This window comes from Hydractinia symbiolongicarpus, chromosome 6, assembly GCF_029227915.1.
Source record: "Hydractinia symbiolongicarpus strain clone_291-10 chromosome 6, HSymV2.1, whole genome shotgun sequence".
Taxonomy (NCBI): Eukaryota; Metazoa; Cnidaria; class Hydrozoa; order Anthoathecata; family Hydractiniidae; genus Hydractinia; species Hydractinia symbiolongicarpus.
The window spans coordinates 15,302,870-15,317,108 of NC_079880.1; the positions used below are offsets into that span (position 1 = coordinate 15,302,870).

At 37.4% G+C, this 14,239-nt stretch overlaps 2 protein-coding genes across 3 annotated transcripts in view; both read right to left on the reverse strand.

The window, feature by feature from the left end:
- The window catches only part of LOC130647171 (uncharacterized), a 103,878-nt gene that overhangs the window by 17,717 nt on the left and 71,922 nt on the right, over positions 1 to 14,239 (reverse strand). The window lies entirely within an intron of this gene.
- Positions 9,807 to 12,951, reverse strand: LOC130647167 (selenoprotein Pb-like). 2 transcript variants are annotated; one of them, XM_057452930.1, is made up of 4 exons: positions 12,794 to 12,951; positions 11,321 to 11,673; positions 10,641 to 10,871; positions 9,807 to 10,484 (listed from the first exon to the last, which is right to left on the reverse strand). In XM_057452930.1, the coding sequence occupies exons 2-4, from the start codon at positions 11,665 to 11,667 to the stop codon at positions 10,367 to 10,369; spliced, it is 696 nt and encodes a 231-aa protein (XP_057308913.1). In that variant the 5' UTR covers positions 11,668 to 11,673; positions 12,794 to 12,951; the 3' UTR covers positions 9,807 to 10,366. The 2 variants fall into 2 exon arrangements, with proteins under 2 accessions (XP_057308913.1, XP_057308912.1); XM_057452929.1 differs by lacking the exon at positions 12,794 to 12,951 and adding an exon at positions 11,932 to 12,216.

Sequence of the window (14,239 nt, forward strand, 5' to 3'; positions counted from 1 at the left end):
TCGAATGTGAAAAGAGCTCATTGGGCTCCCCTTCAATAGTCACATCGACCGATGTAATTTTTGGATTATAGAATTTCTCGTTGTTCCCAGCATATCCCTTGACCACTGCAGAGTCCTGGAATAATAGGAGGACTCCCTTCAAACTTTTTGCGGGCGCATCAAGTTGAAGATTGTAGCTGGTATTAGCTTTTTTCATGGTCACCACCTTACTTCTGAGGATTCTTTCATATGGTAGAACCAACCTGGAATACCTTGACATCATCGCATTCGCCAGCTCTTCGTTTGTCACCTTGTCGAATTGTAAGCAGATATTCGTTATTCAATAGTTGGCATCAGCTGCCTTGGCTGCGGTAGAACCCGCAACTGGTGTACCACTATCTTTGATCACATCACCATATGAAGCAAAGTGGATCACAAACTGCAATCTATCGTGTAGGCCATGTTGGTAAAAAGGCATGCTGCTCGTGAGTTCGAACATAGTTCCTAAAGGAATACAAAATGTGTTGCCGTAAGCCGCAGAGATCGCTTTTTCTTCGTCGGTTCCGACATGATCACTGGCCTTCACCTGCAAAGCCCTGATTGTGCCGTCATTTGGATTAATACCCTGTAGAATTAGATTATTCTCCCGATTGAATTTTGAGATCCACAAATCACGGTAAACACTGAATACGTTATAATCCGCAATATTCTGAATTTCGTTAGCATTCAGGGTAATACGTAAGCTATGTACCAGCGCTTTACCTATATTTGATACGATGGTACGCTTGGTGTTTGTACCAGTCAGCTCAAGGTCAAACAGCAACTTCAGGCTACCAGGAAAAATCACGTCATTTTGACTAAGGTTGGGTACATCAACGTAGAGGTCCTCGTTTTGATTGATTGTGGATGGCACGTGAGAGACTTTCACTCTCTGCCTTTTGCCTTTCATTGCCAAAATAGTCTTGATTTCGTGATAAGGATTTAGCTTATTTCCGAATATGTTAGACATGTTTATATATAGCGGTTTATTTCAAATAAATGCCAATTAATCCAACATTCGAGGGGAAGACTTTACACCGGAAGAAAGCATTCCAGACGAACCTGAGGAGTTTAGTAGCGAGATCATTCGACCTGAAGATGTTCCAGCTACAAACACTATACCTTCACGAGGTGACACCACGACTCTCATGGCAAGGCAGGAGCTGATAAGGTCGAAGGTTGATGACCTTTACAATCAATTAAGCGAGGAGCTCGGTCAGCAGAATGCGAAAATGTACGATCAATTTAAAGTGGACGGGAACCATCTTACTTACGATGGGATAGATCTCACGAAAAGGAATGGTGAGTTGAGGAGTTTTTTTGAAATACAGAGGAGGTTGGGTGCGGGACGATTGCGAGCTCTGGGGTCTACCGATTTTACTACACCACACAAGGGTAGTAAAAAGATGGCGGAGGAACTTCTGAATAATATTGATACCATCGAGAATAACACAGACGATGTTGAGATACTCCCGTTGCTCGACAATGTACTCGATGAAACGAAGAGCCTCATGGAGGATACTTCGTTTAGCGAATATATCGACGAACGTGAAAGACGTGGATTAAACCGCGAACTTCAGACTCTTCGGGGTAATTTGAAAAATTTGAAGAGTAAAATGATCTTTTATGAGAGTGAGATTACTAAGCAAGAGGTTAAAGTGAAAAGGTTGGAGACAAAGAAAGCTACACCAGGTGTATCCGAGGAGCAACAAAAAATATGGGATAATGATATAGCCAATGCTAAAGACGACCTGGAGAGACTAAGAGATCAAAAGGATGCTGCCAAACAAGCCCATGGTTTACTTTCATCTAAAATTCACAATCAGTTGAAAAATATTAAGGATACATTAATGAAAATTGCTGGAGATGATGTATCCTTACGGGCGAAATTGACCATTTTGTTCAAAGAACAAGGTATTACGATTGCTAGTATCGTATCGACTGTTGGCTTATTAATATCAACCCTAGTCCTGGCGTTAACAGGTGGTAGTGTTGCTGGATCAGGAGGTAGTGCTGGAGGAGGAAGTGGTAGCAAAGGATTTGTACAAAAACAACTGGGGAGATTGGGAAAATTTTTGAAGTACCTTGCGGGGAAGGCCAGTGCTGCTCTGCCAGGAATAATTGGCAGTATTGTATCATTTTTCTTCCGGGTAGCTGCAAAAATAATTGAGTTTGTAGCGAAACATCTGTGTTTCTAAGGATTGTTGTGGCTTATGTGGGCAACAGGAGGGGCAAGGGTGGTAAGAAATCGTAGATTATTCTGGTAAACCACATAAATTACCAGACATCTATCTCTTTATCCATATGAATGCTAGAATGATCCCTACTCCTACCGTGATAACTATAGCCTTGGTATCCTTGTGAACAGCAGCCTCCGAGGAAGCTGCAGGGAGGTGTTTAGAACCCCGCGTTATATCATGTACCTGCTTCCTTGGTATTGGAAATGCAACAGCATGAGGAGCGTTACTATTTGGATTGATACCAATCTTGAAATTGTCCCGGCTAATCAAAATCTTATTATTATATCCTTGCACATTCCCGACCTCCAGGTTCATATCTGAGGGAATCATATAGACCCCGTGGTCTATAGAGAAGTCGACTTTGCTGCGTGCATAGCGAAGGACATTCTCAAACTCACCGTACCTGCGTTGCTGGGCCTTTTGATAATATCCTCGAATGTCGTCAGGTATAGCCGTTGAGCATCAATCGCGGAGCTATCATTCCCAATGATGTTGGACCGAGCGCTCGCTTGGCTCTCGAGTATGAGGTATGCATAGTACCTTACGGATTGTAACAACTTTTCTATCCCGATCCGAGTGAGACTCTGTGATTTATCAATTATCCACCTACTCCATGAATTTTCATCGAAATATGAAAGGCCACTGCCGGGGAAGTCTTTACGTTTGGTTTGCCAGCTACTGAAGATAGTCTCGTTCCTCCATTCATGCTCCCTACTACTAACCCCAAATTCACGTGTGAGCTGCCCGAATTTTTCCATCTTGAACGGATTCTTCGTGGAATTAAACCGGGCTCTTCCCGGTAAAGGGATCTCAAGCTCCTTTAAAATTTTTTGAATTTGAAAATACACGTGGAATTGATAGGCAGCACGCACAAGGGGTAATGGAGACGTTAGGTGCTGAACAGAAATACCACAAGCCGATGTAGCGCAAAATACCGAAAAGTTCAATTGCGTAGACCAGAGGTTGAAAGGATGATTTTTATATACGTCAACCGGAGGATTACTGTGGAAAACATAGTCCACGAAGATATCAGGGAATTTTACTTTAAATGATGACCCCTTCGCATCAACAACGATGTCCTGCTGGGTAAGGTCAGAGCCTTTTAGCTGCTCCAGGTACCTGCAATGATTGAGGGCATATTTTACTTTCGGGTTGTACAGGTAAATATTCATGTTTCTTTCTTTAAAGAAACATGAAGCAACTGTATATTACAGATATATCAAAATCTATAATATTTGATGAATATCTGAGCGAGGATACCAGGATTGCCTTGAAATCTATTAGTATTCGGCCAACATGGCTAAATATATATAGCAACAACGATTTCACGATCCGGAAGGCTGGACCCATCCAAGAAGAATTAAGAATAGAGATAAGGAATGGGCTGTATAGAATTGAAGATATAGCAACCATCGTCAATACACAGGCACAGGGCAAAGTACAATTTTTTGTGTTTAGAAACGGGGTATGTCGGATCCGTGTTCATGATAGATATACCCTATTATTTGGGGAAACACTTCACAAGCTATTTAAAAATATTATCAGAAAGGTGATTATGATGCACCATATAAAACAGATGTATATCAACGACTAAGACTCACATGTCACCAATTAGATGAAGACCATGCCCTGCTCGATGGAAAAAAATCAAAAACTCTAGCGGTACTACCAACGAAGGAAAACACCTGGGGGGACATGCTTACCCGGAGCTTTGATAACGTCGTATACATACCCCTGAAAGGCTCAACGGATAGATTAGAGTTTATGCTAACGGATGAGCACCACTATCACAAAAACGTATCATTCGTAGGATTAACGATGGTTATACTCATTCAATAAATGAGTAATGATGATGTTATGAAGCTATACCCTAGCTTACCGCCTAGTGCTCCAGATCATGAGAATAACGAGGGGCACGTGTATCGATTAAAGAGAATAGAGGAAATAGAGCAATTTCTACGAAAAGAGGTCAAACAGCGTGAAAAACTCGCGAAAAAATTTGGTATGCATGGTACCTGGATCCATTATATGGTCCACGGATTGCTCGCCATAAGCGTAACAACGTCAGGCGTAGGGATCGGGAGTATATTATCAGGAATCAGAGTTTCTCTAGCCGTCGCGATGGGTGGTATATCAATAGCCGTTGGATTAGGACAGACAGCCCTGAAACAGGGTGGAAAGAAGCTTAATTATAAACGTAAGAAACACGACTCAATAAGACTTCTTGCGGAAACGAAATTGAATAGTATTGTCGATTTGATTTCAAGAGCGATTGAAAATGGAATTATATCCGACTATAAGTTTAGTCTGATCATGCAGGAGAAACAAAAATATATGCTATTGAAAGAACAAATAAGACAACGTACAAAGAAGATCGTTAGCGAGATCAATGACCAAGAGAGACAAGCACTTGTCGCCAAAGGCCGCGATGAGGCGAGAGTAGAATTGTTAATAAACTTGCAGTCTGCTCAATATGTAAGAAATACCTAGATGAACCGCCTAAATATTCATAATTTTAATGTTTTGTACAAAACACTAAATGACACCAAGCAATCCACCGGTACTAGCGTCAACCATAAAATCGCCGTCGTATATGACAGTTCGTTTTTGTTTTGCCTCCAGGCCTCTGATATATAAATATCCTTATATGTTACTTTATGAATCGCAGATATAAGATAAGCCCTCTTGAGAGTGGAGTATCCACGTATACCCAGCTCCTTTGCTTCTTTTTTCAAGTCGTTCATATGTATTATACTACGACGAATGGATCCTCTTTATCATCTGAATCAAGGTGTCGTGTCCTGGATTGTTGCACTGGTTTATACTTACACTCTTCTAGCATATCCTGCAGATAGTTCTTATTCCCTTGCGGATATATACTTGATGGCTTTAAAATGCAGATGCAGTCGCAGGGCTGCTTCAGTGGTACTGGTTGATCATGAAAATCAGTATTAATCTCCCTATTCCATTCCTTTACTTTGGTACTAACATACTCTTTTTTAACTGGAGGGGTAGTGAATTCATTACCGTACAGTTTCTCTATCTTGGTGAGTATACTCTGATACCTTTCAAGCCATTCAGGATGATTGTGTAAGTTAAATGACATCATAAGTGGGGAACTATTATCATAACGAGATGCTCCATTGCTGTATAGCCCCCCTGGTGTTCTGATTAGTAAGGCGGTAATTCTATTATCATTTTTGTAACCTATTACAAATCTAGCATCTCCGCAGCCTTTATTAGCTTGTATTGCTTGTAAGTACAATGTTTTCGATCTTTATATCAAAGATGTTAAATGCAGTTAGGTTGCTATAAAAAGCCGTTGTTTCAATATCATTTCCATAAAATTTAAACATCCCCGTTTATTTATTAAGATTGGACCCTAACTAGGGCTTTTTACAAGGACAATAGCCTCCTCCGTTGTATGTAATGTACATCATGTAATGCTGCCAGCATAGCATTTTTCCGCATATAATTAACCTTCGTCCACACTTGCATCTCTATCATATTTATCGAGATCAATTCCACATTCATCACAATACTCAGTCATTTATTTTTAAAGGCTTCGGGTAACCATGGCTCTGAAACGATCCGGTACATACTCAAGCATCAAGGGCTTGCGTTCAAAGGCTCTGATACACATTTCCAACATCTTGAAATGGTCTGGTACATACTTGAGCAGCCATGGATCCTTTCTAGTAGCCTTGGTACACATATCTTTTGTTTTGCAGTGATCTGGAATGGAACAGAGATACCTCAATATCAGAGACATTGAGATCTTGATAACTATCCATATTTATTTTGGAATAATTCAGGTACTTGACTCAGGGGACATGATAACTCTTACTCATATTCTGTATACTATTATGAATATGAGTATATGCTATATTGCGCATGCGTTGATGTTATATGATTTATTATATGATATAATATGATATATTATTTTGTGTTCGTTATTGGCATTTATATTTCATATAATTTGAGTTTGTGTTGGTTATTGGCATATGAATTAGGGAATTTTCCTATATGTGCGTGCGCTGCGCCAGAACGTACATTTTCCTATCTCTTCATTTCAAGATAGACTTCATGTTTTGTTCTTATTTCTGTTAAGCATATATACTTTTTTATTTTTGCTTATTCTTTTATTATATATATATACGCTTACTATTACTATTGATTCTTGTGTTGTTTTTTAGTTTTTAGATTAATGCTAAATATAGGAGATCTCAAGGTTTCTTACAAATACTCAATCAATATATATTTTGTTTCAAAATTTTCTTCTTTTTGTTGATTTTTAAAGAAGTTTCACATTTATCAATAAAAAAGTTTATTCTTTTTTTTTCTCCTTTTATTATATCTCTAACAAAATAACTTAACAAAAGTCTAAGCATAAACAATTAGCTTTTTATACATTTTAAAAGCATCAGTCCAGTTTCTTGGTGTAGGTATCATCAATTCATCCAGTAAATATTTAAAGTATGCTTTGTATTCGCTACCTTCACTCTTTTGGACAATAATAATCTTTATGTCTTGAAATTCCCCAGTAGAGATTGAAAGAATAAGGTCTTTCTCTCCACCATACCTTTCGGGATATCGTATAACACAACTGGTCTACCCGCAACTGTATGAAATCTTGATTTCCTGATACGATGGGAATTCCAATGTTCTTTTACAAAGGGTAAATCTTCTTGTAAAATTTTATAAAAACAATATTCAGAGAGACATTCTCTCTGTGTTTCCAATTTCATGTTCAGAAGACCTTCAGATTCCAAATTTTTAAAAAAGTTTCTCCACCATCCACATCTAGTTTTAAATAAGTAGGACCACCAAGATTCGATGCGCTGATTTCTAGGTGAGGGTACATATCTGTGAGCATTGATATCATCTCTGAAATAGCATTGAATAGATTCAGCAAAACCATTTTCTGTTCCGAGATCTGTGATAAGCAGGATAGGACACCCTTTAAATTCTTCTACGCAATCAGTGTACATTTTTGCTATATTAGCAGGAGAATTATTAGATCGTGTAACTTCGAGCCAGAGCACTTTACGACTAAACCCATCAATAGCTCCATGAATTTGGAAACCAAACGGTTTTAACTTTTCATATCCATCCATGTGCCAGGAATGATTAGGGCCCCTATTAGTGTATTCGCGCCTTTATAAACGATGCTTCTTCCTTGCCTCGCAACTACTCGGATCTAGCTCCCGAAGTGTCTCCTCGACAAAGCTTCGTGGAACATTTACTCCTTCAAGTTTTAGTGAATGCCATATTGAACGATACCACTTGAAGAACCAGGCCCGTTAATAAACAATTCTATTCTTTGTCTTGCTAGTGCTTTGTTAGATATGGCAGAATTTAATTTCGCGCGTCACCCAAGCCCATAGCTCAACCTCCGTAATAGGGTGCTACGGCTCATATTGAGGTCATATTTTTTTTCGAGAACGATAAAAATGTTTTCTATTTCATATCTCCGTCTAAAGTAGTACTTTATCAAGGCTTCATCACTTTCAATTTCATTGTCACCTTAACTGAGCTTGTCTGATCAAGAACTAAAGGAGACAAGAGAGTAATAGCTACATTAACTATTGTAACTGTTATTAAACAAAAATATAACAAAAAATCCGGAGGAGGAATGGCTACCCCACAGCAAAACTAATACCGTATTCGCTTACAGCTGCTACCGAAATAATGATATTATGAAATAGAACAGGATACCAAGTGTAAATTAACAAATCTGACCTTCAAACATAATGAATTTGAATGATAAACCTTGCTAAAACCAAATGATAACATACAAACAAAAGTAACCACGTGATCAGAAAAATATTACTACTTCTTTGATTTGCTTGCTTGCGCCTTGAGCTTCTTGCTTGCGTCGTGAGCTTCTTGCTTGCGCCGTGGACTTCTTGTTTGAGCCGTGGGCTTCTTGCTTGCGCCGTGAGCTTCTTGTTTGTGTCGTTAGCTTCTTGCTTGCGCCGTGGACTTCTTGTTTGCGCCGTGAACATTTTGCTTGCGCCGTGACACTTGTGGGCCACCAAAATGTGACTAATTCTCTGCGTGTTGCATGTTTTCTCTAGCAAATGCCTTAGCTCTGCGGGGGATATAAAAATTTGTCCCTACAAGGGCTGCGCTAGTGCCCAGACCTGCGCGGTATGAAACTCCGTAATGTGAGAGATCCTGGGGACAAGGATTTCAATAGCCTTTATGTTTTGCAATCAGTTGACAAACATTTGTTGGCTCTAAAGTTAAAATAATAAAATTTGATATAAAGCGTAATGTAAAGAAAAACGAAACAAAAACAAAAAGCGAGGTACAAGCACAGCAGACGCTCATATGTTATGCGACTATACGTCCCGACAACAATTTCGTGCGATTCAAAAATGTTGCACGACAAGTGTTTCTTTGCATTGTCAGGCTCTAGTGCGATTGTTATGCGATGTCGCGCGACAAAAAAATATTGATAACCATGCTTTAATGCAACCTCCCATGTGGGCATTTCCTTCTTTTTCTTATTCCCCCCCCCCCCCTAGCATAACTCTTGTAGCAAGTACACGCTTGATAAGCAAAACATTACTAAACTAAAGAATTTTAGATATTTTAAATTTACTCAACCGCCCATAATTTTTATCTGTACATTACCAGGATGTTATCTAACATCATAAAAACAATTATAACATTTGGCCTGTTTATATAGCGAAACGCCGCCGCTTCACAAGATTCCTATTCACTGACAATAACAATATTTTATAGAGGACTGATTAAATAAATTTAGATATTGTCAGAATCGATGTTACACTCTGATACAATACTCTGGAGATCAACGTCACTCATTATCACATTTTTTGCTGTTCTTGTGCCTCGAAGATATAGTAGGCAGCTCCTCAACAAAGCAAAATTTAATTTCGTCTTAATCCATAAGCTGGACATGCTTTTGGTAACCTTTCTTTTTGCAGCTAGATATTCCGCCACTTGAGAATAGAAACGACTACATTCCCGTCTCGTTCCACCAAAACACGTAAAAACAAGAGGGGTGAAAAACCCGTGTTCAACCTGCAGTATACGTTGGTTATACTGTCTTTTCTTTTCATTTTCGTTCTTCATGTGTGCAGCCGGAAGACTCTGATTCAAATTACATTTGGCAATTGGGTTGAAAACCCTGACGTCACAAAAGGCCGTTTGTTCTCTGATCCAGAATCCTCTTGCTGACACATCAGCTCTTGCTTCATTTGATGTGTTTGCTGAGGCGTCCATTGGGTGAGCGTTGGTTCAATAATGTTATCTAACAAGGTTTACATACATGCATGGAACTATTTTTTTCCCCTCGTGTATAGCTGTGGGTTGATTTAATTTGATCACAGAAACAGCTGTATACAGACAAGAATCTCAAACAGCCGTTTGCTATTTCATAGAATAAGAGCATTCAAAAAGGCTTACATTAGAACGTGTGGTCTTCCTCAGCAGAGGTATAGCAACAGACTTCAGTTAAAGATTGTAATTTTCTGGACCTTATTTTGTAAGTGGCTACACCATGGATAAAGCCTAATAAGCAGAGAATCTTTTAAATCTCAGCGAGATTGACTAAAATGCTTACATTAATAATATTCTTTAAAGATGAAAAAAAATATCACAGTTACTAGTTCCAGAACCTTTTTTTGTTCGATATAATATTTACCGTTCGCACCGCACATCGCATTTATCGTAATCGTTGAATGTATCCCTGTTTTGATTCGAAATTTACAATACAAGGAAAAGCCCAACGCATGACATAACTGCAATTGTAGACAAAATTAATGAAACAAAGGCAGTTTTTTTCTCCTTTTTTTAAAAAATGGCCAAAAGGGTCATGTGGTTAATACTCAGTAGCAAGCTGCGAGCTACGACTTTTGCGCACACGTAAAGAATGGATTTAAAAATATAATCTAAGAACTGAAGTCCGAAGTCAGAAGAATGCGCGAGTCATAAATGTATAGAAGCAAACAATGGAAGCTCTTGTGGTAGCGAAATTTGAAATTTGTAGCCATTCCTTAGTTTACTTAGAACTTAAGAACTTTTTTGCGTTCATAGCAGAAAATACAGTCAAATGGAAGCAAGTCTTTATTTACGAGTTAATCGTCCAACTTCTTTGTTGTTGATATTGTCGATTTAGTTGTTGTTGCAATGTCACGTGGTTTGCACCGTCCACAAAGTTGTAAATGGTGTCGTATAGTGTTCAAAATGGCGAATCTATTATAAAGAAAAGAAAACACAGATAAAAGGACGTGTTTAAATGCAATTTTTATGCTAATTATTTAATTTAGCGTAGAGAAGTGTTGTTAAAAAGACAAAGCATCTAAACTATGACAGTGTTTGCCGTAAAAAAGTTGCACTGTGTCAACTAACCTCACAAATGGATAGCCTAGCCAACTGTATGGCCAGTCATAGTGGTACTGCTGTCGGCCACATATATCGTAGATCATTATTTGTCTCCACTTTGCGCGGAGTTGTTTAAATATATCCTGATCGGGTGGTTCCTCATATATTTTCACCATAGGATAGGCGTTGTATACTGATTGTGGAAGAGGTTGCCTTTTGTGATTGAGAGCAATAATGGAAATTTTTCGTCTTGTGGAGCTAAAAGAAAGTATTATATAAAAAGGTTTTTGTGTGTGGCTTTAATGATCGGAGTGATAATATTGACGAAATTCCATGTAAATCTGCCCGGGTAACACCAATCTCATCCCCAAGGCTTGCAAGGCCTATGGACGAGGTTCCTGGTAACACCTCCCAATAATAAAAACAGTTTATCACATTTTGATAATTAGTCTCTCGTGTTTTGTTAAGAAAAAACATGACTTTAGGGCAAAATTTTTTGATAAAGAATGTGGATTTCTTTAATAAAAATTAAGTATGCGAAAGTTTATTTATAGAATGTGGATCTCTTTAATAAAAATTAAGTATGCGAAAGTTTATTTACAGAATGTGGATCTCTTTAATAAAAATTAAGTATGCGAAAGTTTATTTATAGAATGTGGAATTCTTTAATAAAAATTAAGTATGCAAAAGTTTATTTATGTACAAACCTATAATGTTCAGCCAAATCGTTTAGACGTTCCAACTGCGACAAACAAAATGTACATGTTCTTTTCATCAAAAACAGAATAACAGTATTCCCTTTCGCACTTTCTTCCAACACCGGATTAGTTCCGTTTATTTTCCAGTTTGGTATAACCTTGCATCGGCCACGTATTTTCGGCCACTTTCGGTACTTGTATTTCTTGCGGTATTTATACTTATAGTGAGGTCGGTAGTGATACTTGGGATAGACAACTCGATGAGTCACAACCGTTTTCTTTGATGCTTTAGTCCCACGGTTTGTCGAAACGAGAAAAAACACCAAGAATATTAAACACAATGTAGCTTTATTCATCTTGACCTAAAAAAAATTGTTAACCTTAAAGCGGTATTTCTTATAACATTTACAATCCTCGTCCCCAGTGTCTTTTGACCCAACAGCTGTTATTACGGAGCGAATTCAAAATGCCTTGGGAACGAGGTTGAATATTTACAGCATTATATGTTCACGTTCTCAGGGTTCGTTGCGTAATATCGGAGCCGCTATCACTCAAAAAGGCAAGAATTCCTGGGGACGAAGTTCGGCAATTTACAAACAGTCTATTAACTATGACATTACCTTATAATCATACATCCATAAACATAAAGTGTATAATCTCCGTGTTTGAAATAGTAAAATAAATAACAAAAACCTTGTTTTGATGTGAAATAAGGCAATATACTTGATGCACAACCATAGGTAAATAAACTCACTGAAATGTTATTTTGAAGACCAGAATGCAACCATACTTGAGCAATTACTTACTGAGGACCACCTTAAACTAAAAAAACTCCATTTTTTTGGTTCTACATACATAACATATGAAGTCGTGTGGTTTGCCGACCAGATATTTAAAAATCAACTTTCCTGCAAAACCCTATATAATAAGCGAAATTTTGAAAGCCACTATATGAAAAGACTAATTGTACCGCTGAAAAGAACTCAAAGATGGAATAATAAAATAGTAGTAGGCTTGCTCATAACGATCATTATAAAATCTGTCAACAACCTATCCTTACAGCTATAGACTTCTCTTTACAAGTTAGAGAAACGCTTATCGATTTTGAATGTCGCGACAAATACGTAAAATACGATACGTTTATCAAAAAATAAGGTTAAGCTTGGTTAATAGTTAAGCAGCAACAGAGATGGAAAAAAGTAACTGCTGCTATTTATTGCCAGAGCCTGCGCAAGGCACAAAACGCCAGAAGAGATTTAAGTAGTTTAGCTTTATTGTCAAGTGAAACAAATCGGTATTTTTCTGCGGAACTAAACAATAACAACATTATAGAAATCCTAGCCGATTCTGGTTCATGCTAATTTATTCTAAAGCTATATCTGATAACAACACTGCAATAAATAAATATGCTTGAATTTCTTACTGAATTTAAAATGCTTCAAACGCTAAATGATCAATGTTAAAAAGAAATTAAGAATTTACTTTATTTCCATGTGTTTCTCTGATAAGAAAATTACCGGAACGATTCGAGTACTTCAATTTATCAATAACCACATTAAAAATAAAAAAATACTATATGTATATGTTACTACAAATTCTGTTCTCTGTTCAGACAGATGACGGATCAGTTTTAAACATTTTTTGTTTCAACCATAAAGGCTTGTTTACACTAGGTGGAAATTGTTCCAATTTAACGCTGTCGAAGACATGCTGGTGTATTTTTCAAATAAAGGAAAAACTTGAAATACAAAAATAAACATCTTAAAAGGTAAGAAAGGTTCAAAGTTAATAAAATTCATTATAAATTTGTTGTAAAAAAAGTTGAACAAAATTGAGGCCGTGTAAACACAGTTTTATTTTTATATGACTACAAGATAGAACAGCTTAAATGTTTGGTGGGTAAACAAACGTAACAAAAGAAACTTCAAGTGGGGCAACCTCGTACCTAGAAATGTTACCTACATGGCGGGTGTTGCATATAAAAAGCAATTGGACACGAAATTGTAGTTTGAGAATAACTGTTTTACTTACTACAAGGTTGTTTACACGGAAACAAGATGCCTCAGTGTTGCAACTTTGTACCCAGCTCAAAATATTTTGGTGAATGATCATTGGTTGAGCGACATAGGTGTGGACGGGTTTACATTGCATTAAATATGTCAAAAAAGGGTCGCCATTGATAATAAAACTTCATCTGTTCTCAAAAAATTATATTTAAATTGATTCAAACTGATACGGTATACCTCAAAAATCTTTTTGCAAATTTCAAGGTTTCTAATCCATTCCGCGAAATTTAATGCCTACGAGATATTTAATTGCACGTAATTCGCAAAAATAATTTCCCGCGAATTTTTACAGTATTGTAAAGTCATTTATGTTGGAATCATTTTGTTAGGGATATCTTTTGAAACTTAAGACTTTCGCTGTTTTTATCCGATCGAAAAAAAATTTTTTCCACCAAGAAATCAAAACCCGATAATTCCCGAAAATAATTCCTGCGAAACAGAATGTTTTTGCGCCGCAAAACTTCTAATCTAGGCTAATACTAAACCACAATTGTTTTTGTTGGGACAAATTTAACTAAAACCTTTTCCCCGATTTCTCAATGTTGTTGACCAAGGGAGAGACGCACGTAGTATTTCAACATTGAAAAATACGGAAAAGGGGGCCTGTAAAATGTTCCGGGGATAAGTTTTTGTAGAAGTCCGTTTGTCCAAAATATTAATATACACGATTGTAGTACCACAGCTTTACCAAGGAGTTATACTTCAAATTCTAATCTTGTTTATTTGACGCACAAAGTGTAAGTTTGTCACTTCACAATGATTTTTGATAATTTATTTTTCGCGTGCCTACAACTGCCCACATAGTTGCTGTTTAATAACAATAACACTACCAAAATATTGCTTCTGCATATCAATAATACCC